The following is a 16,598-nucleotide window of genomic DNA, read 5'->3' as shown; positions in this document are numbered from 1 at the left end:
TCAGACTGTGACACAAAGATGCGTGACACATGATGCTAAGTGGATAAGCTGGATGTGAAAAGATGTATTCTATATGATCCCAATGACACGGATTCCCCAAAAAGCCAAGTTTATAGAGAAAAAAAACAGAGCAGGGGTCATCAGGAACTGGGTGGAGGGCAGGATAGTTTGTGTGTCATGGGTTTGGAGCTTCTGTTGGGGAAAAGGAAAAAGTTCTAGAACTAGAAAGTAGTGACAGTTGTACACCATTGTGACGGTACTTCATATTTTTGAGCTATGCATTTAAGAATGGCTGAAATGAAGCCAGGCTTGGTGGCATGCACCTGTAATTGTAGCGTTCAAAAGGCTGAGGCTTGTGAATGGTGAGTCTGAGAGCAATCTGGACTACAACAGGAGACTGTCATGAAAGAGAGGACTTGGGCGGGGACAGCTATGCCTGTGTGCTTTGAGGAAAGGCGTGACCAGCCGTCGCCTTAACAAAGCTTTCCACTTGCTTCCATACTCTCCAGCAGACGTCTGCAGCCTCTCAAAGGCCCACGAGGCTCTGCACCGTCAGCCCTCACCCCTTGGAATGCACATGCATCCGTAGTACGTGCACACCCACGTGTGCGCACACACACTCACCCTTACCCCTCCCCAGTCCTCGCTCCTGCCACCCTCGCTGCTCCCCTCTCACTGCTGTCTGCCTCCTCAGCCACTGAGCACACCGGCCCTGCTTTCCCCGCTTCCTCCCCACTGGCCTCCTTCCTCCAGATCCTGATGAACCATCTCATGCTGTCATCCACTCGATTTCACCATCCGACGTTCTTCATGGGTTTTGTTACCACTGAAGTGGGCTTCCTAGTTCTTTCTTTACCCATCTGTCTCTCTGCCCTCCACACCCTCCTCCTTGCCATTCCTAGCTCCGCAAGAGTAAAGGCCTGGTTGCTCCTGTTCTTCCTACAGCTCTGACTGGCCCTTGCTGCCAACAGCCGAGGCTCAGAACATTCAGAGACAAATGGACAGGTCAACCAGGTGCAAGCAGATATGTAGGGTCTCTCTGACTTCCTTAATTTGAGTCCCACCCCTTTCCCTCCCTCCTAGAAGCGTTTTACTTTTTAAACCCCATGTACTTAAAGTGACTTTAAGGTATAGTCTTTGCCAAAGAATGTTTGTATTTAACTAAGATCAAAATCCCAAACTGAGTGCAAAGTCATACATTCCTCTCGGCACCACCTGTAACCCACGGGGGACATCTGTGAGGTTGACCAGGCAACTGGGGCAAGAATGTATCCCCCTAATCCAGGTAGACCAGCTGTCCACATCTCCTCAAAGGAATATGTTCACTCCCTTGTCTACCCTGTTCTCATCTACTCAGGACCAGAGCCTCAAACTCAGAGCCGTCCCCCTGCATCAGCCCTGATTACTCAGTGTGTCCACCATCACACGGCTGTACAGGAAATATGCATGTAGTTAGTTATTTGAGATGGTGTAGTTATTTGAGTTGAGCTGTGGTTGTTGAAAGAATCTGGGAGTAGATACAGACATGTGTGGGGCATGGCCGTCTCCTCTGCGGCTTCCCATCCAGTCATCAACATTTGCTTTGTTGACGACTGTCATAAAGGGCAAAAATCTGGCCCCTGCTTCCCAATAAACCGAGGGGTCTGGGATCCATTCTGCTCCTGCCACTTTCACATGGCTGGAGAACTCACTCAGTAATTTCTCGTTCACTTCTCTGGCACAGCTGCATCCCACCCTCCCTTTGCATTTTACCAAAGCCTTGAAGGAAGGAAACTGAACCAGCAGAAAACGACCTGGAAATGCCACTACAACTTCCAAACATGGCTTCAGTTCCAGCTGAAAATAGTGCCAGGGCTTTTGATTTAAGTAGAAATGCCTTCTGTTCATGGCAGTTTTTAAGGGTGGCCAGGTACTTGAGAGCTTTCCAAAGCATCACCTCTAGGGAGTTGGCACTCCCTCTGCTGGCTGGAGAGCGGTACTGTGTAAACTAGGCAGGGGCTGGGATGAGAAGAGCTGAGCACACTAAGCCACGGTCAAGGCTGCCTCACAGACCACTGATACGTGCTGAGAAAGTGGCTTGTAGGAGGTCCCTGCAGCTAGAACAGGCCTAGAACGGGGAATAGTAGAAACTGCAGTTTTAAGCAACCTCCTTAACTAGTATGCAAATGACTATTTTCTTTAGGTAAAAAGAATTATGAGTTAGTTTTAAATTGTAATAGCAAGAGCTCTCAGCCTTTAGAATCACAGTGACATGCCTGGGGCAGCTGCTAATACACTAGCCAGTTAACACTAGCGAATGCACTAGGTTCTTGGCAAATGCCTAAGAGCTGAGTTTGGCATTCCTATGTTACACGAAGCGAAAGTAGCAAAAGCAATAACCTACACACACGTTCGTTATTGGGTTACAAACTGCAGATAGGAGACTAACTGTAAATTTTACTAAATAGCTAAAGGTATTTTTTAAATCCAGAACCTAGGCAGGCTATGGGACCAGGCTAGAAAACCTGGAAATAAATCCACATGTTTACACTTAATTGATTTCAAAAAAAGAACCCCAGTATGACATGGTGAGAAAGGGCAGTTTCTTCAATAATGCTGTTGGGATCACTGGATATCCACATGCAAAAGAGGAAATATTTGCCATCTGATAATGTGTTAAAATGCAAAACATATAAAGGAACTCAACTGGAAGAAAACAGTGGATAACTGGGGAGCTGGGTGTGGTAGTGCACCCTGGTAAGACCAATACTTGAACTCAGGCGGCTGAAGCAGGAGGATCACTGTGAGAGCTATACAGCAAGAGCCCATCCAAAAAATAAAGTGCAGTCTATATACAGATGAACCAATAGATGCTAGATAATGTACCATGAGCCAGGCTCAAGGCTAAAGGATCTTGCTGCAACCCTCAGAATCTGAATGTGGGCTCCAGAGCCTACATGGTAGGAGTGACTCCTGGAAGTTATCATCCGATTTCCATGTGTGTGCTGTAGCATGCTCAAGGACATACACACATAAGCCAGTGTGTTCAACAAAGGCAGATAGAGCTCGGTGGCAGAGAGCCTGCCTCCTAGAAAAGGGGTACAAAGTGCCTGAACGACATCTCTAAAAGTACAAACAGATAGATGAATGGATCTTCATCTAATCAATCATCCAGGAAATGCAAATTAAAAACCCTGTGAAATGTCTCCTCAATGCCTCTTAGAATAGCTCACACCGAGGGATGGTGGTGGTGCACACCTTTAATCCCAACACTTGGGATCTCATGCCTTTGCTCCCAGTACTTGAGAGGCACACATGCCTTTAATCTCAGCACTGTGGAGGTGGAGACAGGAAGTGATATGGCTGGGCAGAGAAAGGAATATAAGGCAAGAGGAGGCAGGAGCTGGGTCTGTCCCCTGAGGAGTTGGTGAGGTGAGAGATGGCTGTGGCTTGTTCCTTTGTCTCTCTGATCTTTCAGCATGTACCCTAATGTCTGGCTCCAGGTTTTTATTAAGACCAACTTAGGATTTGAGCTACACATAGTGTCATGTAGTCCAGGCTAGCCTCAAATTCAATTTGCAGCTGAGGATGACCTTGAACTCCTGATCCTCCTGCCTTCCTTGTAGAAGAGCACCACTGGGCCCTATCTTAGTTCTTTCTCTTGCTCTTCCCCCGCCCCCGCCCAATACCTGTAATAAGCAAATGCCAGAGTCTTCCCCAGACCATTCTCATCTGCATTCTAGGCGAAGTACTGGAGCACTAATGCCCACGAGATCGAAGGCACAGTGTTCGACCGAGATGGGAAGGCTGTGCACCGGCTGTTTGGAAAATGGCATGAAAGCATCTACTGTGGTGGTGCCTCCTCTTCCACATGTGTCTGGAGAGCAAGTGAGTGTCCACCAGATCCTAGGCATGGAATGGATGAGTGTCTGGGTCAGGGCAGGGGAGCTGGGAGGGGTGAGTGCTACTTCGTAGCTCTAGGTTACCACCTGCTTGTTAGCAGGTTAGCAGTACTGGCCCATCTGTCAAGTCCTTATCATGCTTACAGTAGCATCTTCGTTTGACTGCTAGGTTCTGTTCTGGGTTCTCAGGACCTCAGAAAGGAGCTGCCGTCAATCCAGGGGTGGCCTGAAGGGTTCTTGGGTTTCTGTCACACATAGGAGTATGACAAGCCCTGTTGGAATGCCTGTGAAATGCAAGAGTAGTTCTTGAGCAAAGATGAAGAGGAAAGTGTCACTAGAAAAACAGTGACCTGGGCTTCCCAAAGCGTGCAGGATCCTCCAACCGGCCCAACCCCAGAAGCCACACTGTATCCCAGAAGATACAACCCCTGGAGAAGCTGTGCCAAGAAGGCTGTGGAAGCCCAGCCTCCCAGCAGCACTTTAATCTTCTGACTGAAAAGTCAGAGTCCTTTTATTAAACCTCTATCTCGTCTGGTTAAGGGAGGGAGAGAAAGGTTGGGGGTTGGAATTGGAGGAAGGGAAAAGAAAAACCACTCCGTTCATCATTTAAGCCATGGGGCTACATGCCATGATTTAATACTGAGTTGAGAGGTGATGGCTTCCTGTTGTTATCTCCACAGTCTACTCATGTCAGAGACACGGGTCCACGGGGAAACACTATGCTACACGTTGTTTCCTCCCGTGTGTGAAGATGATTGTCACAACTCAGTATCAGGTCACCTCATAGCCGAATGCCAAGCAGGGAGAAAAGGGAGAACTAGAGAGCTTTTGATCTTGCACCTCCCTTTTCTCAAGAATGAAGCATTTCCCAGGATTCCCAGCCAGTGTGTCCTAACAGCACATCAGCCTGAAGTGGGTCCTAGCCCATCCCCGTGCCAAGTGTGGGTAACAAGGAAGGCTCAGTTCACCTGACCTTGGGCTTGTGTTCCATGAGGACGAGATGGGACCCTAGGGCCAGCGGTGTCTTTGTCAGTTGCAGCCACGTCTTCCTCCATCCCAAAGGTTGCTGTGGAACCAGAATGCCTCCCTAGCTTTGAGGCAAATAGGACTGTTCACGTGGACAGTCTCTCATTTGCTGAAAGCTGCCTCATGGATCACTGTTACATTTGGCAATAACACAGCTTCACGGAATTAAATAAACACAACATGAAAGAATGCAACACATCTTTGTATCATTAAACACATGTTCCCCAGCATAAACGAATGTGACACATCTTCAACTAAGATTCTACAACATTTCCCCCTATTTGCCTAAATAAAAATGAAAGATTTTTAACTTTAACATAGTGAAACTATTTACAACAAAAATAGTTATCAAGTAAGAATTACAATGTCTAGTCCATTTGTATTTAGCAAATTCAGATAAAATACCCCATTATCTATCTTATCTTAGTGATTCTAAGATTTTATACCTAATTTGCTTTCTATCATAAACTAAGGAAAACTGTAACTCTAACTATTTAGTCTTTAACTCCATCAAAGACCCCAGAAGGATATAATATTACAGAGATATCTGACTGCCTGGACAGTCACCCAAAGTTCCTCTGCAATGTTGGGGCATCCATCTTCAGCCTACAGGCCTAGAATATCTGGTGGACTTTTCAGTGAAGCAGGAAATTTGAAGGACTGTCCCACCTTATATTGGCAAAGTTTGTCAGTCACTTTCCTCTGTGTCCTGCAGAATATCTGGCAGACTCTTATGTGAAGAAGGAATTTTGAAGGCCTGTTTAGCCTTGCAAAGTTCAACAATCTTTTTCTTGTGTTTTTGCCACAATGAAAGCAAACTCCATATGGAGTTTCTTCAATGCCCATCATCCTTTTGTGAAGTAAATTAGTAGCTGCCGGGAACAGATGTGTCTCATTGTCATGAAAAACCTTAGGTTATTAAACATCTTAAATGCCACATTCTGTAGGTCTTTGAAGTGTTTGAAAATCATCTATCTGTCTAAAATACACCTGTTTAACCTTGAAAATATGCCTAATGTGACTATAAGTTTGATTATTATAGATTAACTACTAACCTAATTTCTTAATTATACAGTGCATTTTTAAATGAGCTTGCTGGTCACATATCCACATAAAAATGTCCTCCCTGAACGCTGCCACACACCTACTTTGTGAAGCCTCCATGTCCCACTGGCAGCTAATCCCACTACCTGTGTACCTTATCTTAAGCGTGCACACAGGAGCCAAGCTCCATGCTGCGCTTACTCTGAGACCCCGCCCACCAGAGTAAAGATGGGGGTTTCCTTCAACATGGGCCAGGAGAGCTTGAGGTCCATGTGAAGACAAAGTCAAGGAAAAATGGTAAGGATGTAACTGCTGTGGAATATTAGTTGAAGACGTGTTCCATTCGTTTATGCTGTAGAACACCTGTTTGATGATGCAAACGTGTTGCATCCCTTTATTTTACATTTGTTTAACTGTGTAAAGCTGTGTTACTGTGCTTGTCTAAAACACCTGATTGGTCTAATAAAGAGCTGAACAGCCAATAGCTAGGGAGGAGAGATATGACCCCCAAACAAGAGTAAAAACATATATCCAATATAACAAAAATAACTTTAAATTTGTATCAATATAGCAAAATCCATGCCAGGGCAAAATATCTGAGATTAATAGTTGCCTTTTATCCTATAATCTTATTTTCCCCTAAATGATAACAAACATCCATAACCTACCAAATAACACCCACTCACCCCATCTCTTGGGAATGTGGACATTGTGCTCTCCAGACTGCTTCCTGTTGTCTGTGGGCAAAGGCATTTTTAGGCGTCTCTGAGACAATTGAGATAATGGCCAAGTCCTGGGAAGACCAGCTGTAACCTTTGTTGATATATATCACCTATCAAGATTCAGGAGGTCTCCATGATCAAACCTGATCCATATCCACCCTGAAAGAATCCACAGCCTCTCGTTTCCTGTGGAAATAAAAACAAAACGTCTTCTCCAAAGCAGTGTATTTTTTGAGTTCCATTTTAATGTTGAGGCATTCTTAAAATGTCTAGGCTGCTTTATTTCATCAGTCCCTCTTTGAATTCCACATCTCTTAGCAGCTATCATTTGCTTATCAGCAATCAAAAAATTTAAGGTCAGTACAGCAACATACAGGATCCAGACTCCCTGTGTATTTTTTATCTTTATGTGGCTTATTCTTTTATATTATTTTTACTGTCTCCTTAAAGAATTTATTATTTCTAAACTATTTCTTTCTATGACTATCTATATCCTTTTTCTTTCTTTCTTAAACCTATGCACATTGTAAAACACACTGGAACCTGTTTAGAGTTTTTTTTTTTCCATCTGGACCTCTTTTACTGGATATCTCTAGTCTTTTTTGGACCACATAAGCCTTTAAACTGCTAAGTGGTGTAGCTAGGACCTCCACAGTGGCTTTAACAGCTGGTTCCACTAGCTTCTCAGGTCCCTGAAAGCCAAACCTTAAGCTTGCTGTCTGGTTGAGTTGGTCAATAACTGCATTCAACCCCCCAGAATTCTAGAATACCAATGCTTGCACTACACCAGGCATTTTTTACCTAGGCTTTTTTTTTTTTTTTTTTTTTTTAAAACTTACTGGCTGCTCAGGGGCTTCCTGTAAGGCAGAAACTCTTAAAGGAGCCATGTCCTTTTGTTTTGTTTTGTTTTTGTTTTTCAGCTTTCTAAGGCCCTACATGGAAATTCGGGCCTCATGTTGGAGCAACAAAATGTAGTTTTTTTTGGTCTTTTTTTTTGCTTTTAGCTCTTTGGGGGCCCACCACTCAGCTCACCTCCCAAATAAATACATGGCAATATATTCTTACTTACGAATGCCTGGCATTAACTTAGCTTGTTTCTAGCCAGCTTTTCTTAGCTTAAATTGTCCCACTTACCTTTTGCCTCTGGGCTTTTACCTTTCTCTATTCTATGTACCTTTCTTTACTTCTTACTCCGTAGCTGGCTGTGTGGCTATCTCCTGGCATTCTCCCCTCCTTCTCCTCTTCTCGATCCCCCTCCTTTCACCTCCTCTCATTCTCTCTTCCTGCCAGCCCCACCTCTTCCTCTCTCCTCCCTGGCTATTGGCTGTTCAGTTCTTTATTAGACCAATCAGATGTTTTAGACAGGCACAGTAACACAGCTTTACACAGTTAAACAAATGTAAAATAAAGGGATGCAGCATGTGTTTGCATCATCAAACAAATATTCTACAGCATAAACGAATGGAACACGTCTTCAACTAATATTCCACAGCAGTTACATCCTTATCATTCTTCCTTGACTTTGTCTCCACATGGACCTCAAGCTCTCCTGGCCCATGTTGAAGGAAACCCCCATCTTTACTCTGGTGGGCGGGGTCTCAGAGTAAGCGCAGCATGGAGCTTGGCTCCTGTGTGCATGCTTAAGATAAGGGACACAGGTAGTGGGATTAGCTGCCAGTGGGACATGGAGGCTTCACAAAGTAGGTGTGTGGCAGCGTTCAGGGAGGACATTTTTATGTGGATATGTGACCAGCAAGTGTTAAGTGTCTGGGAATTCCCCTAGTCTGCATTGGATCTCGCTGGTGTACACCTGATTCTTAGCTGAGATCAAAGTTAGGGCAAAGTAGAACTCTATGTTCTAACACCGGGATGTGAGATTTTAGGGGCTGAGACTTGGCCAAAAGAAAGGCGAGGGGGGAAGGAAAGAATAACGTGTTCTGATAGCCCTTAGGGAGTTCAGAACGTGTGCAGTTGCTGTGGAGTTCTGGGGGAATTTGGCGTCTCTGCGTGAACATGGGTCTTCTGCAATGGGAGTTGGCTAGTTAGGCAAAGGCCTAGTGGGTTTATTTATTTGGTTTGTTTTTTTAAATGTGTATGTGTGTGTGTGTGTGTGTGTGTGTGTGTGTGTGTGTGTGTGTGTGATATTATGAGTGCAGGGATTATGCATGCCACCATGGGAATAAGGAAGTCAAAGGACTCCACAACTTTGTGGAGTCAGTTCTTTCTACCATGTAGGTTCTGAACTCAGCTCATCAGCCTTGAGTGGCATCTCACTGGGCCCCTGGTGTGTATATTTGAATAACAAATTCTGTGATCGCTCAGACAGTACAGATGCTCCTCAGCACTGAATAAATTCACTAAAGGACCAAGGCAAAGAGACCATATCCCTGGGATAGAAAACTCAGGCAGGAAAAATCTGTAGAGAAATGCTCAGTAGCTGCTTGTTAGTCAGAATATTTTAATAGAAATGGAACAGTTTAGAGTCAGATGAAAAAGGTGAAGGAATTTAACTAACACGAATGAATTGCAAATGAGAGCGGGTGGTTTATTTCTCTTTCAGATCCCATGCCGAAAGGCTATGAGCAGTATTATGGTTTCACACAGTTTGCGTTAGAATTAAATGAAATGGATCCATTGTCAAGGTCTTTATTACCACCCACCGACACTCGGTTTAGACCAGATCAAAGGTAAGGATTTTTTCAAAGAGCTTTCTCTCCGGAGACATTTAAAACCATCTACAAAAAGTGGTATTCATAACTGCCTGGCTACCCGGAGCCTATGGTGGGAACTACCATCAGGTGTACAGGGACAAAGTGGAGGCTTGAAACATCTGTCTCCGAGGGACTAAAGCCTGTACTTCCACCCTCCTGTGGGGCATCCTCCACACATCTGTGGGGCCCCATTTCTGTTGAAATGCAGAAAAGAGGGGAGGCTTATGTTGAAGAATTTCACTGTGTGTAGTAATAAGGAATTTAATGTTTATTTGAAATAGTGAAAGTACCCAGCTCTCCTAACCCTCCCGTTGAAATGATTACAGTGAGTTGTATGGTCTGTGACAAGGCTTTTCCTTTCCCAGCCTCAGTTTCCTACTCTGGAAGACAGAAAGAATCTCCCCCAAGCCTTTTGTAATTGAGACTCAAAATCTAAGGGCCACATGAAAGGAAAGATTGCTACGTTCGATTTAACTTTTTTTTAAGCCTTAAATACGAGTATATAACCAAATTCAAAGACAATTGATCAACATAAATCTGTATTTACAATCTTACACTATGGATTTGGTCTAGAAATCAGTAAGACGTCACTAAGTAGGGAGAAAATGGAATTGGGGAAATGAACAGTTCATGGATAAGAGGCTTGGATATTCCTTAAACATGGAGAGAAATTCAGTTTTGCTTATAATATTTTTAAAATGCTAATTTTTAAATCCAGGTGAAAATAGCATCATTACCTTAGATTGGCAAAAAAAAAAAAAAAAAAAAAAAAAAAAAAAAAAAAAAATTCACTGTTGTTGGTATTCGTGGCCACTGGCCACTCCCCCAGCCACATGACCATGTATGCACTGGCAAAACAATTAGTCAGCCCTCACGTCCTATGTAATCCCTGTGCTGCGTGATCACACAATCTGCGCATGCGTGCCGTAAGCCCATATGCGCATGTGCAGGGGGATCCATAAGAGGCGGACACAGACCCCTCCCTCTTCTCCTCTTCTTCTCCGACCCACTCTCTCTGCACTTGTATTCCACAGACCTGGTCACACTATCTTTTGTCCCTCCCTTCTCCCTTCTAATAAAACTCTTGATAGTGAGTTTTGTTGTGCCTCGTGACTTTTCCTCGCTGAGTAAAAGCGCTTATTAAAGCCAACAACTATCTGTGGCTGGCAACAACATGCTATAATATAAATAAACATATAATATAAAAAGGGGCAATACAAATTGCTTCAATTCCTTATAAAGTGTAGTTTTATAATATATCAATTACAGACTCACTCTTTTGTCCAACACCCCTAAGTCTAGAAGTTTCTTGCAGATACACTTTCTTATGTGTAAATGGTGGTTGTCCAAAGTCATTCATTGCAATGTTAAATGTAACACTAAAAATAGTAGGAACAACCCAATGTCTTTATGTAGAGCATGTTTGAAATACATTCACTAAACGGAATACTATACAGCTTTTAAAAATGAAGGTGTCTGGGCACTACTGTGTGTGAGAAGTTCTCTAAGATGCATTGTTAAGTAAAAGGCAAAGTAAAGCAAAGCAGTCTTGCCACCATTTATGCCCTTAAAATGGAATAAGAATCGGTATTTATATTTGAAAACCATGTACCCAAGAAATGAAAGTGTGGAGTTCCCTGTCATGGGAGGCTGAGGGAAGTAGAAAGCTAGCTCAGGTTTCTCTGGCTAGAGTTTTTGAACCCTGCAAAGATCACCCGTCCACAGAATTTTTATCTTCTTCTGGCCCAGAATACTGCATCATGGGCTGAAGAAGGGCCAGCCTTGGGCAGAGAAGTGGTTGGTTGTTATTTTTCAGTGACTGTTCCTTTCCTCTTTCCCCTCAATGCCCAGGCTTCTAGAAGAAGGGAACATAGAGGAAGCTGAGGTGCAGAAGCAGAGGATCGAGCAGCTGCAGAGGGAGCGGAGGCGGGTCTTGGAGGAAAGCAGCCTGGAGCACCAGCCCCGGTTTTTCAGGTTTGTGCATGGGGGGGGGGGGGGGGGGCGGGTGCTGAGGGGTCCTGCCGACCTTCTGGATGCTGGTCAGACAGCAGACAGATAGCATCTGCGTGACAGTCACTGTCCTGAAACAGGATTGGTGCCCCTCGCCGCTCCCTTGCTCCTCCCCTTGGCTCAGCAGTACCGCCACCGAGTCTCTCAGTCAACCCCTGTACCGGAAGGACACTGTCAGAGCTGCTCCTCACACCCAGCCACCTTGTTACATCCGTAGCTGAGGCTGGTTACTAGCATGGCTAGATTTTACATGACAGGCTGCTGATGTCCGCCCTACCGTAGAATTCAAAGTACCTATGCCTAGAATCAGCAGTTCTGATGCGTTTGTGCTCGAGTTCGAGAGATCTGATTGATCTTTTAAAATAACTTTCTGGAGCTGGGTGGCTTGTAATCATACTTGTAATCCCAGCATGAGGGGGGCTGAGGCAAGAAGATTGGTAAGAGTGTGAGGCTAGCCTGGGCTATAGTGTGAAACCCTGTCTATAGATAGACAGACAGATGGATGGACAGATGGATAGATAAGACAGATTAATAGATGGATAGATAGACGGATGGATGGACGGACAGACAGATTGATAAATAGATGGATAGATATATAGACAGGCAGATAGATAGATAGATAGATAGATAGATAGATAGATAGATAGATAGATGATTTGTTGAGAGGGTCTTGTTTACAATGTACGTAAAATTGTAAAAGGGCTGTGAGCAATTGTAGCCCTTACCCTCTCCCGTCCCTATTCTAACTGAGGAGAAACAGAGGCCCAGAGAATAGAGGGGATTGAAGAAGAACCCGGTGGAATCTTCCAGATGGGGCCATGCCTTTCCTGACAGCCTGGCCAGTACTCTGTATGGGTTGGGGATTTGTTGCAGCAGCTTATGTAGAGAATGCACACTCCTGGTAGGTCTGCTCCTGACCTACAGCCAGTGGTTTACTGATGTTTGGGGCAGGTCTGGTTTCATTTATCAGTACGAGCAACAGACACAGTTTCCAGAAGGCTGTAGGGACTAATCCTAGCAGCAGAAAAACGTCTATCTTTTAAAACATTGAGTCCTGGTGGCACAGACATGTAATCCTAACACTCTGGAGATTGAGACAAGAGGATTGCAAGTTCAAGGCCAACCTAGGCAAGTTAAGAATGACAACAAAATCAAAACCCTGCCTCTAAAAAGAATAAAAATGGCACCCAGAACATGTGCTTTATTCCTAATGGAGTTAATGGCAGCTTAACTGCCCATCAGCAGGGCAATGCTAAGATGAACTATCATCCATCCCCACAATGGAATATCACTCAACTGTTTAAAAAGGAGTGAGAAACCCCATCACCGAGGTCACCAAGTTGACCTATAAAGAGCAGATGGTAGATGTTGCTGGCTGGGCAGGTGGTAAGGCCTCAGCAGTCACTTACTCCCCTGTTCATCGTGGAAGTAACCATTGATCATATTTAAAGAAATGGGCAGGGCTGTGTTCTAATCAAACAGTATTTCGAAGGTGTGCGTGTGGCTTGGTGGGAGAGTAGTTAGCATGCCTGAGGCCTTAGACTTGACCCCTAGCTTTGCAAACACAAACGCTCTCGAGACCGCCTTGGGTCCGTGGGCCCTAGTTTGCTGACTTACCGTGGAAGAGTGAAGATAGATGGTCCACATCTTCCTGTGTGGATGGAAAACATCTCCAGTATAGACTGTCGTGTGTAATGGAAGGGATAGTGCACTGGCCAGCGCTGTGGAAGGGAGAGAAGGCCATGTGTGGGCACGTGCAGGAGCTTTCTCCAGCAGAATGAAGCTGACATCAGTGCCTCGGGAGCAGACAGAGGCTGGGAGGTAGGGCTAACCGAAAATGGTAGACTCTGCGTCCTGTCACGCCTTTCGATTGTGGATCTGTGTAGCAGGTTTGGTTATCTTTTCCCAGAGGAGTAAACCAAAAGTTTCCTCTCCAAACTGTTGTGGTATCCAGTTCCAGTTCCTTTTTGGTCTGTTCTCTTTTTGGCTTTTTGCTAACTTAGGTTTACTTTGATCAACCTAGTTGATTGTGCAGTATTTAGTCATTCCCAGGGTGGTGGCTGTTAGCCTAGCCCTGTTTGATGTACAGCACACAGAGAGAGGATGAACGCACACACACACACACACACACACACACACACACACACACACACACACAGAGATGTTCTCTCAGAATCACCACCTTCCCAGCCTCCAGGCTTAAGAACTTAATATAATGCCAGAAGTAAAAAATGGCTGCCAGCCTGCAGACACCACTCTGATACTCGATACCCAAACAACAGGAATAGTGGATATGTCTGGAATGATGGTGGGAAGCAGGGGAAGGAGGGGAAGGGAGGGTGTGATAGCAGAGTCTTTGAGAAGCTGTCTCATCTCCCACAGGAAATCCAGCGATGACTCTTGGGTGAGCAACGGGACCTACCTGGAACTGAGGAAGGACCTTGGCTTCTCCAAACTGGACCACCCCGTCTTGTGGTGAAAAAGCAAAGAAGAGAGACGTGTTTGTGCACGTCCCTCACGTTTGATTCCAGAAGCAGCGCACACTTGTGTCTGTACGTCTAAAAGATAGTATCTAGAACGATCACTTGTGCTTAGATTAGCAGCGTGAGTACTGAAGTATATATTTTCTTCAGTAAGTTTCTTTACAGGTTCAAGTATTATCACGATTGTTTATATGAATGTAGAACACCTCGGTATTTCCTTTTATACATAAACTATTTAATAAAAATGAAAGATTGAATGTTAGTGTGTGGGTTTAAAGAAAATGAAGCTTTAACACTAATTTCCCAAAGGTAAGGGGGGAAATCAAATGTATGCCTTATAAAATCACACTGGAGAAAACAGCTATCTCCCAGGTGCATTAAGAAATAAGAACAGCCAGGGTTGCTCACCCGTGCACTAGCTCTCCAGGTTTAATTGGTAGCTGGGATATCTTTTTGCCTCAGACAGCTCTTGAATTGCTCATACAGAACAATCTGCTGGTGCTGAAGTACCAAGACTATTTTCATTTGCATTTTAGTGGTTAAGGCGTCTGTGTGAGGTTAGTGGGATGCATATTTTTTATGTGAGGTAGGCATTGCCCGTTTGGAAGGGGAAGCCTTTTCTCCCTGTAGTTCTGTTGCCTTATATACAACATTCCCCCACCCACCCACCCACACACACTTGCTTAGATTAATCAGAGAGATCTCCAATAATTCAGTGTCCTGATAGCATCCCAAGGAGGCAGAAGGCATTTCATCTCATTTCAGTGAGAGCTGAATCCTTAACAATTTAAGAAACTACTTTCAGCTTCCTGCCCCACCCCGGCTCACAAGCCCTCCTTCTGGCCCCTATTTCAGATGGAATGTCTCCCATGTAGTACAAGACATACAATAAACAGCCTGCAGCCGTGTGACCTTCTGAAATGTTAGTGCAGTCAGGGTGGTTTGAAATAACCCGGCACATCCTTCTTTCATGTGGCTTTGGTGTTATCTACCTCTTACTAAGATCTGTACTCTCAACCATGTGTAGACATTTGACCATCTGCCTTATAGACAAGCATCAAGCATTCTTCTTCTGTGTCGTCCTGAGAAAGCTGCAAAGGTTTTACCTCTCTCCTCTCCTCTCTTCTTATTTGTAATACTCTGACATCTGCATCTGTCTCAGACAGGAGCTACCAAAACAAAACGGTTGTTCTTGTAAATGTCTTACTTCACATTACGATAATAGAATGTGTGTGGTAGCTGAATTGTGTTATCAAAACAATTCTGACTTCTGCCCAGAGCACATTAAAACTAAAGCCTGATTGTTAAGCCTTTGACTTGCATGTCTGTAATGATTCTGTGAAGTATTGTGTGTAATGGTAGGGTAAAGAGATTTCTATAGAGAGAATTTGAGGGGGCCAGTGAGATCGGCTCAGCAGGTAAAGGCACTTACTGTACAAGCCTGGCAGCCTTAGTCCAATTCCCAGGACCCACATAGAAGGTGGAAGGAGAGAACCAACCCCACAGAGCTGACGTGTGTCACACCAAGTAGCTGACTGGACAGCGCTGAGTGTTCACAATGGAGTGTTGAAAGTGAATCAGTAGTCTTTGGAGTCTTCAAGTGACTGTCATTTTAAACAACTCATTAAATATTGGTTCATTTATTCCACTTTATATGGAGACATCAAGATGAACACAGTGGGAACCTCATTTCCATTTCTAAGCAGCTGGATGACACAGCCCGATTCTTTAGTTCCCATTTTTCTTCCGTTCCTTTTAAAGCATTATCCACATTCTGCTCACAGACTTGAGGAAGTGGGCTGTAGATTTAACGGCTCTCAGTGGGAAAACAAATCTGGTGTACACAATGTGAGTATAAATGTGGAAGTTTAGTAATATTGACTGTTAAATAGGCCTGCTCCAGAGGCGGGCTCAAAGGAGAAGGAAGAAAACAACAAAAACCAAAACCTAAAAAATACCACCGGAATGGATGCCACTTTGTGGTACCACTTATTTGAAAATTCTCTTAGATTATCTCATGGTGTGATTTCTAGCTTTATTTTTGGAATCCCATAAACAGCTGACCCAAATGTCACCTCTGTAGTCACCTTATTTGAATCAGAGACAGGAATGAACAAAATATGTTCCAGAACCATATGTAAATTCTCCTAGTCCCTGCCAGTGTCTGGATGAGGGCTTTCTGACAAGCAATTGGTCTGGAGGTACAACCTTGGTATTTAAATTTTAAAACTCTCTGCAGGAGGGAGGAGGCTGCTGCATTCCTTCCATCCTGTCTAACACACCCTTCCACCAACCTTGTGTAGGACTTGCATATTTTATGAGGAAAATAAAACTATGGTGTTGTTTGAGAAGAATTAAGGTAAAGGTTAAGTCTCTGGACCCTTAACTTTTTCAAATCCATAATACTAATCACTGCTCCATTTGACATTCCTGTTTCAGCCTCTCTCATTCTAATGATCCTAGTTCAAGTTTATGACGAGTTACAGATGCTCTCTTGCTGTAGAACCACGCACTACACCTCATGCGTTCCTCTTTTTAGTGCCCAAATTGCGACACATCCTTAAGGAATGAGCATCTTCAGTATAACAAAGGAAGAGGGCCGGTTTCCTCCACAGGTCCTTGAGTACTTGAAGGATGATATTTCCCCTCTTCAAAAGTGGTAGTAAAAGCCTCAGTGCAGTTCACATCCTGATGCTAGGATGCTTCTGGTACTCACTAAAC

At 44.2% G+C, this 16,598-nt stretch overlaps 1 protein-coding gene across 1 annotated transcript in view; it reads left to right on the top strand.

The window, feature by feature from the left end:
- Osbpl3 (oxysterol binding protein like 3) overlaps window positions 1–16,386 on the top strand; it is a 95,466-nt gene extending 79,080 nt beyond the window's left edge. The window contains 4 exon segments of the mRNA XM_059257833.1: window positions 3,723–3,867; window positions 9,234–9,360; window positions 11,236–11,358; window positions 13,777–16,386. Of these exon segments, the coding sequence (XP_059113816.1) occupies window positions 3,723–3,867; window positions 9,234–9,360; window positions 11,236–11,358; window positions 13,777–13,873 (492 nt within the window). The 3' untranslated portion in view covers window positions 13,874–16,386.
- Window positions 16,387–16,598: the final 212 nt, after the last annotated feature.

This window comes from Peromyscus eremicus, chromosome 3 (genome assembly GCF_949786415.1).
Source record: "Peromyscus eremicus chromosome 3, PerEre_H2_v1, whole genome shotgun sequence".
NCBI classification, from domain to species: domain Eukaryota; kingdom Metazoa; phylum Chordata; class Mammalia; order Rodentia; family Cricetidae; genus Peromyscus; species Peromyscus eremicus.
This window is presented reverse-complemented; position numbering and strand designations above follow the sequence as displayed.